General features: G+C 46.9%; 1 protein-coding gene across 1 annotated transcript in view; it reads left to right on the forward strand.

Moving 5' to 3' along the window:
• Positions 1–2,267: 2,267 nt before the first annotated feature.
• Positions 2,268–15,395, forward strand: part of JAG2 (jagged canonical Notch ligand 2) — a 68,874-nt gene continuing 55,746 nt past the window's right edge. The window contains exons 1-2 of the mRNA XM_040067815.1: positions 2,268–2,627; positions 2,912–3,235. Coding sequence (XP_039923749.1) covers positions 2,283–2,627; positions 2,912–3,235 — 669 coding nt within the window. The 5' untranslated portion in view covers positions 2,268–2,282. The remainder of the gene's footprint in view (positions 2,628–2,911; positions 3,236–15,395) is intronic.

The raw sequence follows: 15,395 nt of genomic DNA on the forward strand, positions 1-15,395 counted from the left end.
TTTACAAAGGCAAAACCAAAGGAAAAAAAAAAAAAAAAAAAAGAGCACACATTGTGCTCAAGGTAACAAAGAAATTCTGTGATGCAGCAGGTAACCGAGCTTGGCTCTGTAGAGACTGAGCATATGCTGTAACTACTGGATCATCTTTCTTCTGTATTACATTTGCTTAACTCGGTGATAGAAATATATGTCTTCCTCCACAGGCATATTGACCGCATAGTGCTGAAGGTAGATTGTGAGGTTTTATATTTGTTTATCATGAGAGATGCAAGCAAAATACCTGTCTTGCAAAGTATTTTGGCTGTCATCCACCACAAAATAATCTTTAGGCAGAAAGCTCGTCTAAGAAACTCCTTCCCTTCAGCCACCAGAAAGAGTAATTAAAAAACTAAAAAGCATTTGCCTGTCCATTTGGAAGCCAGCGAGCAGCCCAACTGGGCTCAGTGGAGTTTCTGATTAACAAAATGTAGAAACTTTAATATGAGACCTCAACCCACCATAACAACCCTCCCCCAGCCCTCCCCACTTTCCCTCTGCCGCCTTCTAAAGGTGGTTATCCCGGAGGTTATTGTAACCAAAAAAATGCTTGAATTAAGTTATCTTGGGAGGCACGGTTTCAAAGAGAGGACACATAAAATAATTAAGAGCAATATTCACCTCTCCACTTCAGAGAGCTCCTGTTTTAGCTCCAGAGGGATGAGAGGGAAAGTAAGGGATGCTTCCTGGAGAGCAAGTAAGGTGAACCAGGACAGCAGAGGGGTAGGCTCAGGACAGTGGGGAAGAGAGGAAACTGGAGCAGATTGTGGCAAGTGGGAGACGTGGTGGGGAAGGAGAAGCAGGTCTGTAGGTGGGGAAGCAGGAAAGCAAGGGGAGCGGGGCGGACAAGAGGATTTTGGAGAGCGGCTAGCCAGCTGGCACACACATAGCAGCTGCTGCTGTGTCAGCCTAGGAGAGGAGCTGCAGCTGCACGCTGGCCATGAATAGCAGAGGAGCAGCGTGCCGGCTGGCTGCTGGAGGGACGGGGGCAGCGGGGCGCTGAAAAGGCAGGGGGAAGCTCTCTGAAAGCTTTTCTGCGCAGGGGAACTTGACAGCCCTTTGATTTCTGAGCTGTTTGTTCTCCAATTGTCCACTCCGGTGGATGATCAGCACGAAAGAGTTAAATGGGGAGAGGGGGGGAGGGAGGGAAACCGTAGGGAAACTTAGGTCCTAAATGCAGGTCTGGGCTTTGATACTGTATCCATTGCATGCAGTTGTCTGCATGTATAGCTTTCATAGTTGTCAGCGGGGATCAAAATCACAGAGTGCTTAAACTAAAGGAGAAATCTCCGCGCAGTTACCCTCATATTTGCTTGAGCCACCACTGGAGGAGGACATGATCCACCACTTGGCCATCTGTTCTGTGTGCCGCACATGTCACTCCACAAGCCCTCCTGTGTGAGCTCCTGCGGGGCTGTGGGTTCACACACCCTTTGTGCCTCCACTACCGCGGGTGCGCACACCCCATGCACTATTCCACAGCCGTATGTGGGTGCTCTCTGGGGCCGTGGGTGTCCCCAGACACGGGTGCATTCACCCCACGCACTCTTTCACAGCTGTGGCTACATACACTATGCATGTTCTTTCACTAGCATGGATGATCCCATGCTCTGTTCTCCTCCATGGCTATACCTGCACATACCATGCACCTACATGGATACCATGCACCTACATGGCCGCAGGCACAGCCAACCAGGGCCACTGTCCGTGGCTGAGTGCACAGTGTGTTCCTCCACAGCTGTAGGTGATCCCCCTGAGCCCTCCTCCACAGCTGTAGGTGCTCTTTGCTTGAGCACTCCTTTTAGAGCTATCGGTGATCCCACCCTGAGCACTCCTGCACAGCTGTAGGTGGTTTCCCCCGAGCGCTCCTGCACAGCAGTGCCGAATTCTGCATTATCGGGGTACTCCGAGCATTCCCCGGCTGTGTGTGCCCTTCCATGCTTGTCTGCACACAGTTCCACACGAGCGTGGGCACACGCACCGCCTGCCCCCTCTCAACCAGAGGCGCACCCACCCTACACCCCAATCCACCGTGCGCATCCCGTGGCTATTCCGCCTCCGCGCCCGCGGGTGTCCCGCATCTCTCATCCCCCTCCTGCCGGACCCCGCTGCGGGCAGGGCAGGGCGGAGCGAGAGCCGCCCGCCGCCCTTTAAGAGCCGCGGCGGGAGCGGCGCTGGCCCCACCCGCCGGCCGCGGGGCCGGGCCGTCCCCCTCATTAATATGAAGGCGGCGGCCGCGGCGGCGAATGGGTAATGAAGCTGTCACTCCGGCACCTACTTGTTGGGTGTCCGCGGAGCCGAGGCGCACAGAGGGCGAGCGGAGCCCGCGGGAGGGGAGCGGCGGCGGAGCGCTCCGGGCGGCCCCGCCGGCAGCCCATGCCCTGCGCCCCCCGGCGCGCTGCGGGCGGCTCCCCCGCCGCCCATGCCGCGAGCGGCCGCCGGTCCGTGGCCGGTGGGCTCGGCGGGCTCCTCTGAGGCGGCGGCGCGGAGCAGCAGCGGGAGCAGGAGGCATGCGGGGCGCCGGCCGGCCGAGCCGGGCCCCCCGCGCCGCCGCGCTCGGCCTGGCGCTGCTCCTCGCCTCCTGCGTGCAGGTAGGGACGGGGCGCGGGGGGCTGCGCTCCGGCCGCGGGGCGCCGCGGCTGCCTTCTCTCTGCTCCCTTTGCACCTTGCTCGTTTCTTATTTATATTTCTGTCCGTAACGCTGCGCGCGTACGCGCGTATGTACGCGCACATAATGTATATTGCCGCGGCGGGGTTAAACCCGCAGCCGGCGAAAGTTGTCCTGGGGAGCCGGGGACTCGCAGCGCCGCGCTGCCGGTGCTGCCCCCGGCCGCGGTAGTAACAAGGCTGTCTCCCCTTCGGTTTTTATTTTTAGGTGTCCCGCTCCACGGGCTATTTCGAGCTGCAGCTTAACTCGGTGCGGAATGTAAACGGCGAGTTGTTCAATGGGGAATGCTGCGATGGCATGAAAAGCCCCGAGAACCTGGACTGCTCCCGGGACGAGTGCGACACTTACGTGAAAGTCTGCCTCAAGGAATATCAGGCCAAGATCACCCCGGTCGGACCCTGCAACTACGGATTCGGATCTACCCCCGTTCTCGGTGGAAATATTTTCTATTTGAACAGCAACAAATACTCCCACCAAGGCAGAACCCCCGAGACGGGCAGGATTGTTATTCCCTTCCAGTTCGCGTGGCCGGTAGGTTTTTAATCGCGCTCTCGTTCTCACCCTTTTTTTTTTTGTGTGTGTGTGCGTGGTGTTCCCCCCGCGCCCGCTCCCGTCGGTGCCGCTCCCGCTCCCCCGTTATTGAGCGAGGCCAGCTGCCGGGGCGCTGCCTTGGGCGCGGCCGCCGCTTCCCGGGGCTGCGGGGCACGGCCGGCGGCGCGGGGAGCCGGGGGCGGCTGCGCGGTCGGTGGGGCGCTGCGGTGAGCCGCTCCGGGGAGCGGCCGCGGGAGGAGCGAGAAGCTGCGAGCAGGAGAATCACGGTAACGGGGAGAGAGAGAGCCGCCCCCCGTCCCCACCCGCGCAGCGGAGCCCGACGGCGCTGGGCCAGCGGCTGGGCTCGGAGCGGGGCTGCGGCCGGCAGGGGGCGCTGGCGGCGGGGCGCAGCGCGCGGGCCGGGGGCGCGTGCCGCGGCGGACGGGGGCGGGGCGGGGCGCGCGCCGGGGGGTCCCGGCACCTGCGCGGGGCGGGGCGGGGCCGCCGCGCCTGGGCCGGGCCCCGCGGCACGGCACCGCCCGCCAGCCCCGGGGCCCGGGGCTGCGACCTCCGAGCCCGGCCTCGGCGCCGCGGACACCGCCGGGCTTCTGCGCGTCCGTGTGCGTGGGCCCTGCCCTGCGCGGCTCGGGGGTTTCGGTGTTTCGTCCCCGTGACGCGCGGCTCCCTCAGCCCCCGCCGCCTTGTGCGCCGCGCGGGGAGCGGTGTGGGTAGAAGGGGCCTCAGGTAGACGATCCCGTTCCAACGCCGCTGCCGTGCGCGGGGACGCTTCCCGCTAGCCACAGGTTTCTCAAAGCTCCATCCAGCCTGGCTTTGAACGCTTCCAGGGATGGAGCATCAGCGGGGGCTGCAGGCTGGTGCTAGTCCCTGTCCTTGGAGACTGGATGCATCTTTCTGCTTTTGGGGGTGCTGGGTGTGGAGACGCCCGGCGGGAGGGAGGGAGGGAGGGAAGGCTGGGCTCCCTGCCCGGCTGCAGGCAGGTAGGATCCTGCAGGGAGTTTCACAGCTGTTGCCTTTAGCCCTTCCAAGTGGGCCACGGGGTGGAAGCTGGCAAGTTGCGAGGTGCTGAGGAATGGGGATGGTGCAGTGCCCCAGCTTGGCGGGGAGATGCGTATCGGCAGCCTCGGTATACCTGCGGATTGCGTTTGGCTCCTGCTGACTAACAGATGGAATGGTCCTTGCTGACCTCTCAGACCGTAGCTCGTGGGATCTTGGTTGCTTGGAGAATGCCTGCTAGGAATGGTTAGGGAAAAAAATGCTTCATTTGCATATCAAGCTTAAAGGAAGCCAGTCTACATAAATCATTTCACTTTCTGTGCTACCAGGGACCCTCAAACCTGATGCTCGTGCCCCACAAACTAAGGACTGACTGAGTTTGCTGCAGTTAAATGTTTAAAAATAAAAATGGTACAACTGATAAATTTTTCCAAGCAGAGGCACTTAAGTTCTGGTTGCTGGGTTGGGGTGTTTTGATGGCCTTTGTTGGTCCTGTGCCCTCTTGAACTTGGAAATGTTCCTCATAATGAGTGTAGTCGATACCATAAACCCAGGGTATTTTGAACTCGGTTCTTAAGTTATAAGATCAAAGTGAAAATTAAGATTCTATCTCTTTATTGGCCGTTTAATACAGAGTTGATGAAATAGTAAACTCTTCAGCAGGAGATTTCAGTAACGTTAGCACCTCAAACTTTGTATGTTATCTGCACGAGGAAGTAAAGGTAACTTAACTCACGCTTTTATTTTGCCAGTTTCTAGTATTGCTACTTGAAACACAAGGAGCGTTTGATAATCCCTGCACTGCAGGTCCCTAAGCCCAGCCTTCTTTGAATTTTTCTCTGTTGGAATAAGCGCATTCTTACTTTGCAGCTGCCGGATATAGTTGTTCTGTGCTCACCCAGTGCTAGGTAAGGCCTGTTTGACCTGCCTCTTGCAGGTGAATTAATGCAGTGTCTCCAGCCCACACTGCCCTGTCTGCTGCTGTTTCTTGTACCGTTGCCTCCAGCATTTTAAGGGAATTTAAGTACTCAGGGTATTTCTTTTTTCCCACAGCTGTCGCAAAGCGGGCTGCAATTTATTTGAACAGTGCCACTGCAGACTAGTGGGTGGTTAGCTGATTTTTGGATGGTTTACTGAATGCTCTCCCAGCCCACCCTGGGTTCTAAAAATAAGCTGTGGAGTAGTTTTACTTATAACAATCTGTGGATGCACCTATGGAAAGAAGTCCCTCCTGTACATTGTAGTTAGATCTTTAACTTTGTGTGTTCAGTCTATTGATGGGGAGCACGGCATCTTTGTCAGAGCTGTGCATAACCTGTGTAGGCTTTGCAAGGAGAGGCTTAATTGTAGTGCTGGTTTATCACGAGGGGTTTTTGGAGTAGATTGAGTTCCTGGGTAATGTTTCAACTCCCTGGGGTAATTTCAAAATTATTCTTAAATAGTATTCTTTCTCTATTTAAGTTTGCAAATGAGAAACAACAATATGGGTGTAGTCTTTTCATGACTTCTATTTTTGCTGTACAACAGTAGTGAAGTTACTGTTTCTTTAATATGATGGGAAGGAGCAAGAGTAAAGAGTGTTGGAAATTGTGTCCTCCTTTTATGAAACAAATTTTCTTTGGTGTTGGCAATGAGCAAAGGATTTATTTCAGTAGTTCTAGCTTGAATTTTTAAGCTCCACACTGATGAAAACCAGCAAGGGCATATGCAGACTTCTTGGTGAACCTCATCTGAATGAGGTTCCCTCATCCCTCACTTAGAGACTAATACAGTAATGTATAAATTGCTGGGAGGAGCGGGGGGGGAGGTTGTTGAAGTCTTTGTGATACTGCAGTGTCCTAAGCTAGCATTAGCTGCAAAGCAAGTAATTCCTTGAAAAGTGATTGTTTTTGTTTTACTGATTTTCCTTTTTAATTTTATGAGGTAAAATTTTTCAGTTTGAGCAACTGTCCCTTCTATAAAGCTGCAGTACCAGAGTTCAGTGACTTCCAGTGTTTGAAACAGTGTCAGTTATCCAACTTATTCTTATTTCCTGTCTTTTTTTTTTTTTTTTTTTTTTCCCTCTTGATAGCATTAATCTGATCTCTGATTTGCGAGAGGGAGCTTGGGATAGTGCCAGAAAGTTCTTAAAATTGCTACCTTGGGATACATCATCCACAAAAATCTGGCAGTGGGAGAGGCTGAGGAACAGCTAGAACAATACAGCTGTCTTCTTCACCCACCTACCTCACTTTTTTTACTTTGCCTCCTGCTGTAAAACTTGAAGCTTAATGCTTGTTTGAGATTGTTAACAAACAAATGATGCAATTAAAATTTATGTGCAACTTTAAAACAAAGAAGACAGAAGAATTCAAGTAGCTTTGAAATTGATTCTGATCAGTTACAGTTCAGGCTTGTTAGTCTTGAGCTTTTTTTTTTTTTTTCCCTCCACCAGAAAGCTGTTTGTTCAGACACTGAAGCTTCACAAATACCTGGCGCATTCATATTTATCAATACCTATTGGCAGAATTTTAGATTTGGGGTTAATTGAAGGTTGCTTTTGAAGATGGTGTTTTAAAATTAGTCGTTCTGCGGGGTGGGTTATGTGGAACCATTTCTTGTACTCCTTTGCAAGATGGCATGAAATGGAGTTGTGTGTGGTTTTTTCCCCCCACCCTGTTCTTTCCCTCAGGGAATTCAGAGTTTTTCCTGCACTGTAAATATTGGTATGGCATCCATTACTTCAGTTAATTAGTCATATAGAGGAATTGTTCTGACTAGTTGTGGATGTTGAAATCACGTATTACAGTATGCATCATTAGCTCTCAGCCCATGTTTTTGAGATCCTGCTGTGACTGACAGTGCACCTATGGGTACTGTATACTCTGAACTCCTCAGGTGAACTTCAGTTTTCGGGGTCTTGGAGATGAGTAGCAGAAACAAGCATTTTCACCTCTCCTTTTCCTTGCTGCTTGGCTAGGACTCTGTAACCAGTCTGAAGGAGAGGTGGTAGAGGTTCAGGCAGCCCTTGCAAAATTGCTTGGATAAAGGGTGCCTTCCCTGCTAGGATTAGGCAACTAATTGGTGGGGTTTGGAGTTTTTTTGGCACTGAGTGATTTTTCTATTTAAGAGTGTGATTGTAGTACCTCTCTCTAACCTGAAGTAATGTTAACTCTCAGGTAGATAAAAAATGTCTATAATTTTAGTGTCCAGGCTGTGTGTGTTTCACCTGTATACAGTCCATGTGTGGGTCTCATCCAAATGCCTGGAGGGGGTTCAGTCTTTATTTAAAACATGCACATGAGTGTGAACCATCAAATAGGTAAAGCTGTTGAGAGGATAGCTTGGGTGCAGCAATAAATGTTACATTTCTTAGAAAGCAACGTGTCCCCTCTCCTGCCAAATCCTGAGCAGAAATACTTGACCTCGCAGCTTTTACTGCTTAATGGGTACAGCACTCTGCCTGGCACTTTCACACGTTGCCTGGTTAATTGTGGGATTCTGCACCAAGCTCTCCCCGTACTTTTAATTTGAGAGGTGAACGTGGTTAGGGCCCTGGAAGACATCTAGCCTTCAAGCCGATTATCTGGGATCCCTGGTGCCTCTAGGGAACTAGATAGCCTGGCTGTAGGAAATGCTCTTGTCTATTTTTGTTTGGCTGGTAGATCCACAGTTGGTCTACCTCCTGTCTCAACACAGCCATCACTGCTCTCTGATCAGGATCCTGGGGCTTTGTAATGAAAATATCCTGGATTAGATTACTCTCTGCTCCCTAATAGAGTAAACATGCATCCTGTCATCTTGGATGACAACCTATTGGGACAGATAGGCTTAAATTAGGCAGGTTAAAGTTAGGCCATTTAGCACTGGAAAAGGAACTTGTGTGTGGCTGTACTAGAGGAACAGTAGGTATGTTTTTTCTTATGAAAAAGATTACAGTTTGACAAATGAAACATCAGGGGAGACGCACAGCAAGCTTTATCTGTAATTAGTTGTTCCTTGTTCCTTTGAAACTCCTTCTTAAGGAAAGTGCTTGCAGAAGCACAGTTCCAAGCAAGACTTGAGGGCATGGAATAGGAAGTGATAGCAAGACCTTATGCCAAAATGTAAAATTCACCTGGTAGTGAGGGGCTATAATGTACGTGCATCACACCTTGTTAGCGCAGGAAATCAGTATGGGGAAAAGAAAAATCTAGTTGATAGCGGTATATTGATGATCCACATAAATGTTGAATGTCTCATTTAACAGTAGCCTATTTTCCCCAGGTGGAAGGCTTTGCTGACTCTGCTTGACTTTCCTTCCCTGAACTTGTTGCATGCTTACTGCCTCTGCTTGGTGGGCTCATCAGCAGACTCTGAGACTCCTGTGGAGCTGCCACACCAAAATATTTCTTATTTTGCCAAAACACCTGCAGCTCCTGCGCTCGTAAAGCCTTCCCCTGTTTATTGCAAATCATGAACAAATATGCTGTGAATCAGAAAACATGGATCCATGTTTCCTCACTTTTGGGGAGGTAGATGATGGAATTTATATGCTTTCACCTGCTCAGTACTGTATTTGCTTCAAAGCCTTTTTGATCAGAAATGAAAGGTTGAGGAACTGGTTTGTTATAAAAATGATGTCCCTTTGGTCTCAAGTGACACAAATGCAAAGGGTTGTTTTCAGGATTTGTTTTGGTCTTTCTTAAAAGAAGATAATGGGATGATGTTTTAGAGAGTGACTTAAGCAATGCTGAGAAGTGACAACTCCAGTTGATTTCAATAGCAGCTGCAGGTGTCACCTCTAAAAAAGAACCAAGGCCTTAATGGTGACCACTTCAGAACCACTCTTTGAAAAAGGGATTTATTATTGGCATGCTGTGTGTGCCAGCAACTATTTGCAGCTTGCCCAGAATAGAAAGTCTAAAGACTTAAGTTTCATGTAACTATAGGAAATCTGTCTTCTAATTTTAAGCAGAAGTCCTCTTTGCACTCTTAATCTTTCATGCATTCATGTCACTAAATCTAGAATTTCTTATGTCTTTGAAATAAATATGCCTCAAAGGACAGCATTCTGCTAACTATTTAAACTTTATACCTTGAAGTTCTGGGGGTTTTTTGAATGTCACAGAGATGGTCAGATAGTAAAGAACACTTCTATTTATACTCCTTGAAAGTTTCCTTAAATAAACGTGTACTTATTTATTGGAAACACTGAGGCTGAAGTCAAAACTTGCAGACGAAATTCCCTCAGCTCCCAGCCACTGACAATATGCTTGTACACCTCTTGTCAGCTTTCTGATCTTTATTCCAGAAGGTGCTCCAGCCAGCCTATCTGTGAAATGCTACACTCCTAGCCACACAGCTGGTGTGGACATTAAATCTTTGACTGAAAATGGAATAGGTATTAAAGCAGTCAGGATTACTCTTACACGAGAGGATGTGAGGTAGAAGCAGAGCATGTTTGATGCACTGCAGTGGAGGCTTTGTAGCACTGTCTCTGGGCTGTTTAAAGATGTTCCAAATGCTGTTTTCTCAATAAAAAAGTCTGCATGGGAAGGGTTTGCTGGAGACATGACCACTTGTAGCTTTAATCTTTAAACAGTCAGGTTTATCTTGAATGTAGCTGGGGTGACATTGTAATTGGTTTGTTTTATATCAGACTTTTATTATTTGGCCTAATTAGGCTGTGCTCCCACTGTATTTTAGGTTGCTTGAGTGATCCTGTGAGGTTCAAGTGTTAATGTAGATGTTGAGGAGCGTTGTGTGGTAGAAGCTGCTTTCTGTGTTTAAGGCTACTGCTTGCATTTCTTGTGCAAATGCAGCTGGCTTTGAGAACTATTGGGGGTTTTTCAGCTCAAAAGCTGCAAAAAATTAGGCTTTTGTCAAACAAATAATAGTGTGGAACAACTACGTTTTCCGGATTTTAAAAAATGCCAAAAATGGTGTAGTGAATTTTTGTTAATATGTGTTTTTGCCACAAAGCTTTTCTTGTATGAGAAAGAGATTTGAGACAGATGTGTAAGGTAAATCATTATTTTGTTTCTTAACCTTAAAAGCTACTTTTTTCTTGTCCCCTGTGGGCCAGTAGCTGTCTGGCCCCTCGTTGAGCAATGCCTTCAAGTCACTTTGTGTAGGTGAGATGAGTGGAATTCATCCTTTTTTGTGCAGTCTGACTCCTTCGCTTGTTTTTCCTCTAGGTGCTGCTTTGTGTTGGCTCTGAAATACATGCTATGAACATACTTTAAAAACTACCCTAAGTTCATACAGCAGCTATAATCACATTGTATACTTAGTCATCTGCAGGAGCTTTGGGTTATTGTGTGCCAGAAAGCTTCCCTCCCTGCTCTTCTGAAAACAAGCCCAGTGTTTTGTCAACTCTGTGTGGGTCCTGCTTGCCTTGCCTGCTCTGTTTCAGAGCTGCTCAACCTGCTGAAGAGACTAGAAAGTGACCCTGCCTTTTCTGCCAGCGCACCCGTTTGCTTTCCCTTGTTCCTCTCCAGTTCTAGTAGCAGTAATCCTCTGATCTGGAAGGAGCTTGAGGGCATCTGTTTGGAAGGAGAGAGGCTGCTTCAAGGAGTGAGAAATAAGAATATACTGGTGGTGTTTCTGCCTCCTGGATGCTTATCCATTTGCTTACCTGAAGGAGAGTTGCTGCTGTTCCTTGGCAGTAACTCCACCATTCCCTCCCTCTCTGCACCGTGATAAACCTTTGATGGGCTTTTTGCTAGAAATCTGCTCTGGCTTTGGATGGTGGGTGTCTAAAACGGGTCAATCTCCGGTCAGAGGTGACTGCTGGCAGTCATGTGCTGTGTCTATTCAGTGTTTTTGAGCTGCTCAGCTCTCACAGGAGCAGGAGGTGCAGTGTATTCTGACCACCCCATCCTGCCCCTGCTCCCAGGGCTGGGGAATGAACCGGTGTGGTTGGCTGAGGGCATCCCTGCCTGCTCATGTTGGACGCCACTGACCTTCTGCCTCCCGTGGGGTGGTGGAGCTGCTCCTTCCCCTCTGTGCACCCAGGGAGGGGAGGGACAGAGCTGAGGAGAATGGTGTGATGGCTCTGGTGTAGATCACCTCGAGTCAGGGAGGGGTGGCCAGCCCTGACATATCCAGTCTTTTGGTGCCTTTGTACAGGAAAAAATACTCCATATAAATGATTGAGTGCTGTCTTCAGCAGAGTCTGTCACGTGCCCATTGATACTACAGACAAGCAGCACTGCTAGACTAGGACTGAACAGATGAGTTTATTTTTTTGATTACTCCAGCGCTTTTGCCTTTTTTTTTTTTCTCTCTCTCTTCTGGTCTGATGGCCACACTCTGCTTGAAGATAGTTTATTTTAGAAGTCCAGTGTGTGCAACATAGTAGACACATTTCAGCATCACCAAAGATTTAAATACCACTGAGCTCTGAGAGAAATGCTTGCTATTTACCTGAAATGTCTCTACCAGTGCTTTTGATATTAACCATTTTTCTTGTAAATATATTTGGGAAATGAGTTATAAAGTGTTGTTTAAGAGTTGAGCTCTACCTTATGCTCATTTGTGAACCCATTCCCAAGGGTTTTCTTCATAGTTGCAGCTAGCTTTTAATTTGTATATAAAGGAGAAAAATTAAATATTTGTTTTATTATTACTGTTTCAGATGCTAAATAAAGTGGAAAAAACATATCTAACATGAGGATCTTCTGATAGCAAGAACTCTGAGCTGAATCATGTAGTGAGCCTGGATTTTATCTGTGGTTGCAATGACTGTTTGCTCCTCAGTGGAAAGCTACATTAGATGGAAGGGGCAAGGCATTTCAAGGCTAAATGACAATCTTAGTCTTACTTGATTAGAGCTTGCAGAGGTTGCTAAGAAACAGCCTAATAGTCCTTGAGTAACCAATTATATGCCCCTAGGACAGATGCACAGGTGCTCATTCTCTGAAGTTGTTGGGTTTTTTTTGTTTTTTTTTTTTTTTGGTTGGGTTTATTTTTTTAAATCTGAGATAAGGCCTGGAGTATTAGTACACAAACTGCAATCTGTTTACATCCTGCTTTGGGCTTGAAAGTCCTGATTGTATATCTTTCTCCCAGCAGGATGTGTTCTGGTGAGTTTTGTTTAGCATGTTACGATTTGATTATTATAGCATTTAAATTATTGTTGCAGTGACTCTACTAGTTCCACATAGTCCACTGTGTCTCTAGTCTCTCCAGTACTTTCTAGTACTGTGAACATACCATCTTAAATAATGTTAAGCATATAATGTTCAAACTGGATAAATTTTAAATTTTCAGACTCTTTGTGAATCTTAATACTGATGCAGTATCCTGTGGTAAGTAGAAAAATGACCTTACCTCTTAATGCAAATTGGAGAGAATTATTGTATGAGCTAACAGTTATCTAAGGCATCAAACAGGGTTCTTTCCTTTTTTCTGCCTTTTTTTTTTCCCACTGAATATGTATGATTCTGTTTATAGCATTGCAAAGTTCAACAGTCTACTTTAAGACAGAATCTACACTTTTAATGTAATAGGTCCTGGATTCCAGCTGGAGAACTTAAGATCTAATTAGGGAACTTGTTCATACTTGGAAGACTTGATTGACGCATGCTTTAAGCAGTAAGTTGAGAAATATTTAAATAGCTTCATTATTGATCTTCAATTAATCTACTGAAGTGGAAGTTTTTTAGGGTGTGCAATTTTTGGTACTACTTAGTGTTCTTTCTACTGACTGAGGACAATTTTAACAGCACTAGTAACCTGTGATACTCCTTAATAGGTTTAATTGCTGTTCTTTTGTATGTTTTTGGTTTTTTTAAAATAGTGCTGATCTTGGTAGTTCTCACTCCTTTATGGTACAATGACATGATTTTTCCTTGTATCACAACATAGAATTTCTACTGTAATTGATTACATGTAATGAGCAAAGTCTAAAAGTCAGACCATGCTTACTTGGACTGTTAAGGGCAGGTATATCCATGTGCTGCCCCTCAGTTATGTCTGGCTTTTGCATACCACAATGACCTGATAGCACCCCTGTGTTGGTTATTAACTGTTGTTTAAATCATGTGTTTATGCAGAGGCCCAGAATATTTTAGTGTTGTCTTTGGCTGTTGGATACCTTTGTAGAACAGAGTGTTTTTCCATGATTCATCCACACATATTGGTGCTTTCTCCTATCAGAAAGTGAGGAAGGGAAGGAAGTAGGGAAAATGAAGTGTTTGGACTTGCACAGACATGTAAGGTATTGGCTGTTAAATATTTGGTGCTCCTGCAGTGCCTTCTGATGTTTGCTGTTCAGCTGTGATAACTTCAGGGTTGTGGAGAGACTACCAAGTTATAAACCACACACCTCTTGTTCTGGAAGAGGTGAAGGTAAAGTGGTTGCCCAAACCCAGCTGGTGGCAGTTCTTCAGAGGTTAATTTACAGAATCCAGATTCCCTTTGTCGAACACTGTGTGTCCTGTACTTGGACTGAGAGCTGTCAGAACATTATTTGTCACAGGGCTTAGGCAGAAGTACAAACTTGCTTATCACCAGAGCTTCTCAAGCTGCTCATGTCTACTCCCAGATCACTGCAAATAAAGGTAAACAAAATAAGCTTTGGCTGACAGCAAAGATCGTCCTGGCTTGTGGCAGCTTGCTATCGGCAATCATTTGTCCCTAAGCCATTAGGATGGATTGTAAAGATTTGGTGTTCTGTGAACCTTCAGCTTGCCAAGGAATTTGGAGAAAGTTGGAACCGCAGGGAGTTGGTGGCAAATGAAGTGCTGAAACTGTAAAGTAGTCACGAGGATATATTTTTGAGTTATGGCTTCAGCTTTGGACTGACAAAATTACTCTGGCTTGTTTTTAGTGTTGGCCCACTTTCCATGGCTTTGTTGTGTTCTCTATTGATACTCATCATTACCAGGAAAGCTGCTAAATCTAAAAAGCTGCTAATCCAGGAATTGTTACCCACCAGAGGAGTAACTGGGGGTCAGCAATGAAATGAATTTGAAGACTTGCTGACATAATCTCCCTTTTGTAGCTTCCAGATCCATGTCAGTGGGAGGAGAAGGGGAAAAAATAGAGAAGCATTCTGAATTTACATGCTTAGAGTAAATTTACAGGGCATGTGCTTACTTTCAAAGGCTGCTTCATGTACTCTGCTACCCTTGTTACGAGGTTTTCCTTCCAAAGGTGTGCCCATTTGTGGTTTTTGTCTGATTTGTAATAATGTGAAGCTATATCAGATCCCCTTCAGTTTACATGAATCTGAAAGAAATTATTGGATATTGAAGTTCTGATGCTGCTTTGTTACAGTGGGATTGATCGTGTCTTCGTTGTCATATATCCAAATTACTTGGAATTCTGAGCTACATATGCTGTTTTATGCCGTGGTTTTTTTGCTGCTGTAAGCAATTAATTTTTAATAGTAATGAAGTCCAGTGTAGTGGTTGGTGCTGCAGATGTGATGAGGGTTTACTGTAGCCACAAAGTACTGTTCAGGAGATTCAGTCCTGATGTTGGAATACGATTGGAGCATTTGTTTCAGGAATGTGTTTATAAACTTAGTTTTTTCACAGCTAAACTCTGACTCTACCATGTATATTTAACTGTGTGCATAATCCCTGTTTAATCCTTTATTCAAGTTCCTTGTGAGTGTTGATCTGCATGAAAGAACTTGCACCCCCTCTTAGAGTGGTGGCTCTTATTTTTCTGCTCAACTGATTCCTGTAAATTTACAGAGACCTAAAAGAAAGTGTTTTATTTCTAATTGCTTCCCTGCCAGCCTCTTTAGCATGTGCAGAATTGAAAACTGAGCTGGTGTTTTGTTGAGGGCTGACATGAAGGACAGCATAGGTGTGTTGTCCCTTTCTTTTGGTTTAATGACACTTCTGTTACTGGCCATGAGCAGGTCTACACACTATTTGATAAGTCTTTTGTGGAAATGTGAAGTTCAAAGTGACTGAAACTGTTGTGTGACTCAATGTAGCAATAAAACCGAGACATTTATGTATCTCATTGTTGAAAAGGCCTGTGGTGATACCAGTGCTCAGAGCCAAAGCCATGGGAGGAAAAGAATGGGTTTTGTTTGGAGTTCCACAGGAGTTTGATCCATCAGCTGCTGCCATCACTGTGGCTAGTGGAGTCTTTGTTTCGTGTCCCCTTTCAGCTGTGGCTGCTGCTGCCCAAGGAGCTCTAGAGCTGACTCAGTTGGGTA

Source organism: Hirundo rustica, chromosome 6, assembly GCF_015227805.2.
Source record: "Hirundo rustica isolate bHirRus1 chromosome 6, bHirRus1.pri.v3, whole genome shotgun sequence".
In the NCBI taxonomy this organism is placed as follows: domain Eukaryota; kingdom Metazoa; phylum Chordata; class Aves; order Passeriformes; family Hirundinidae; genus Hirundo; species Hirundo rustica.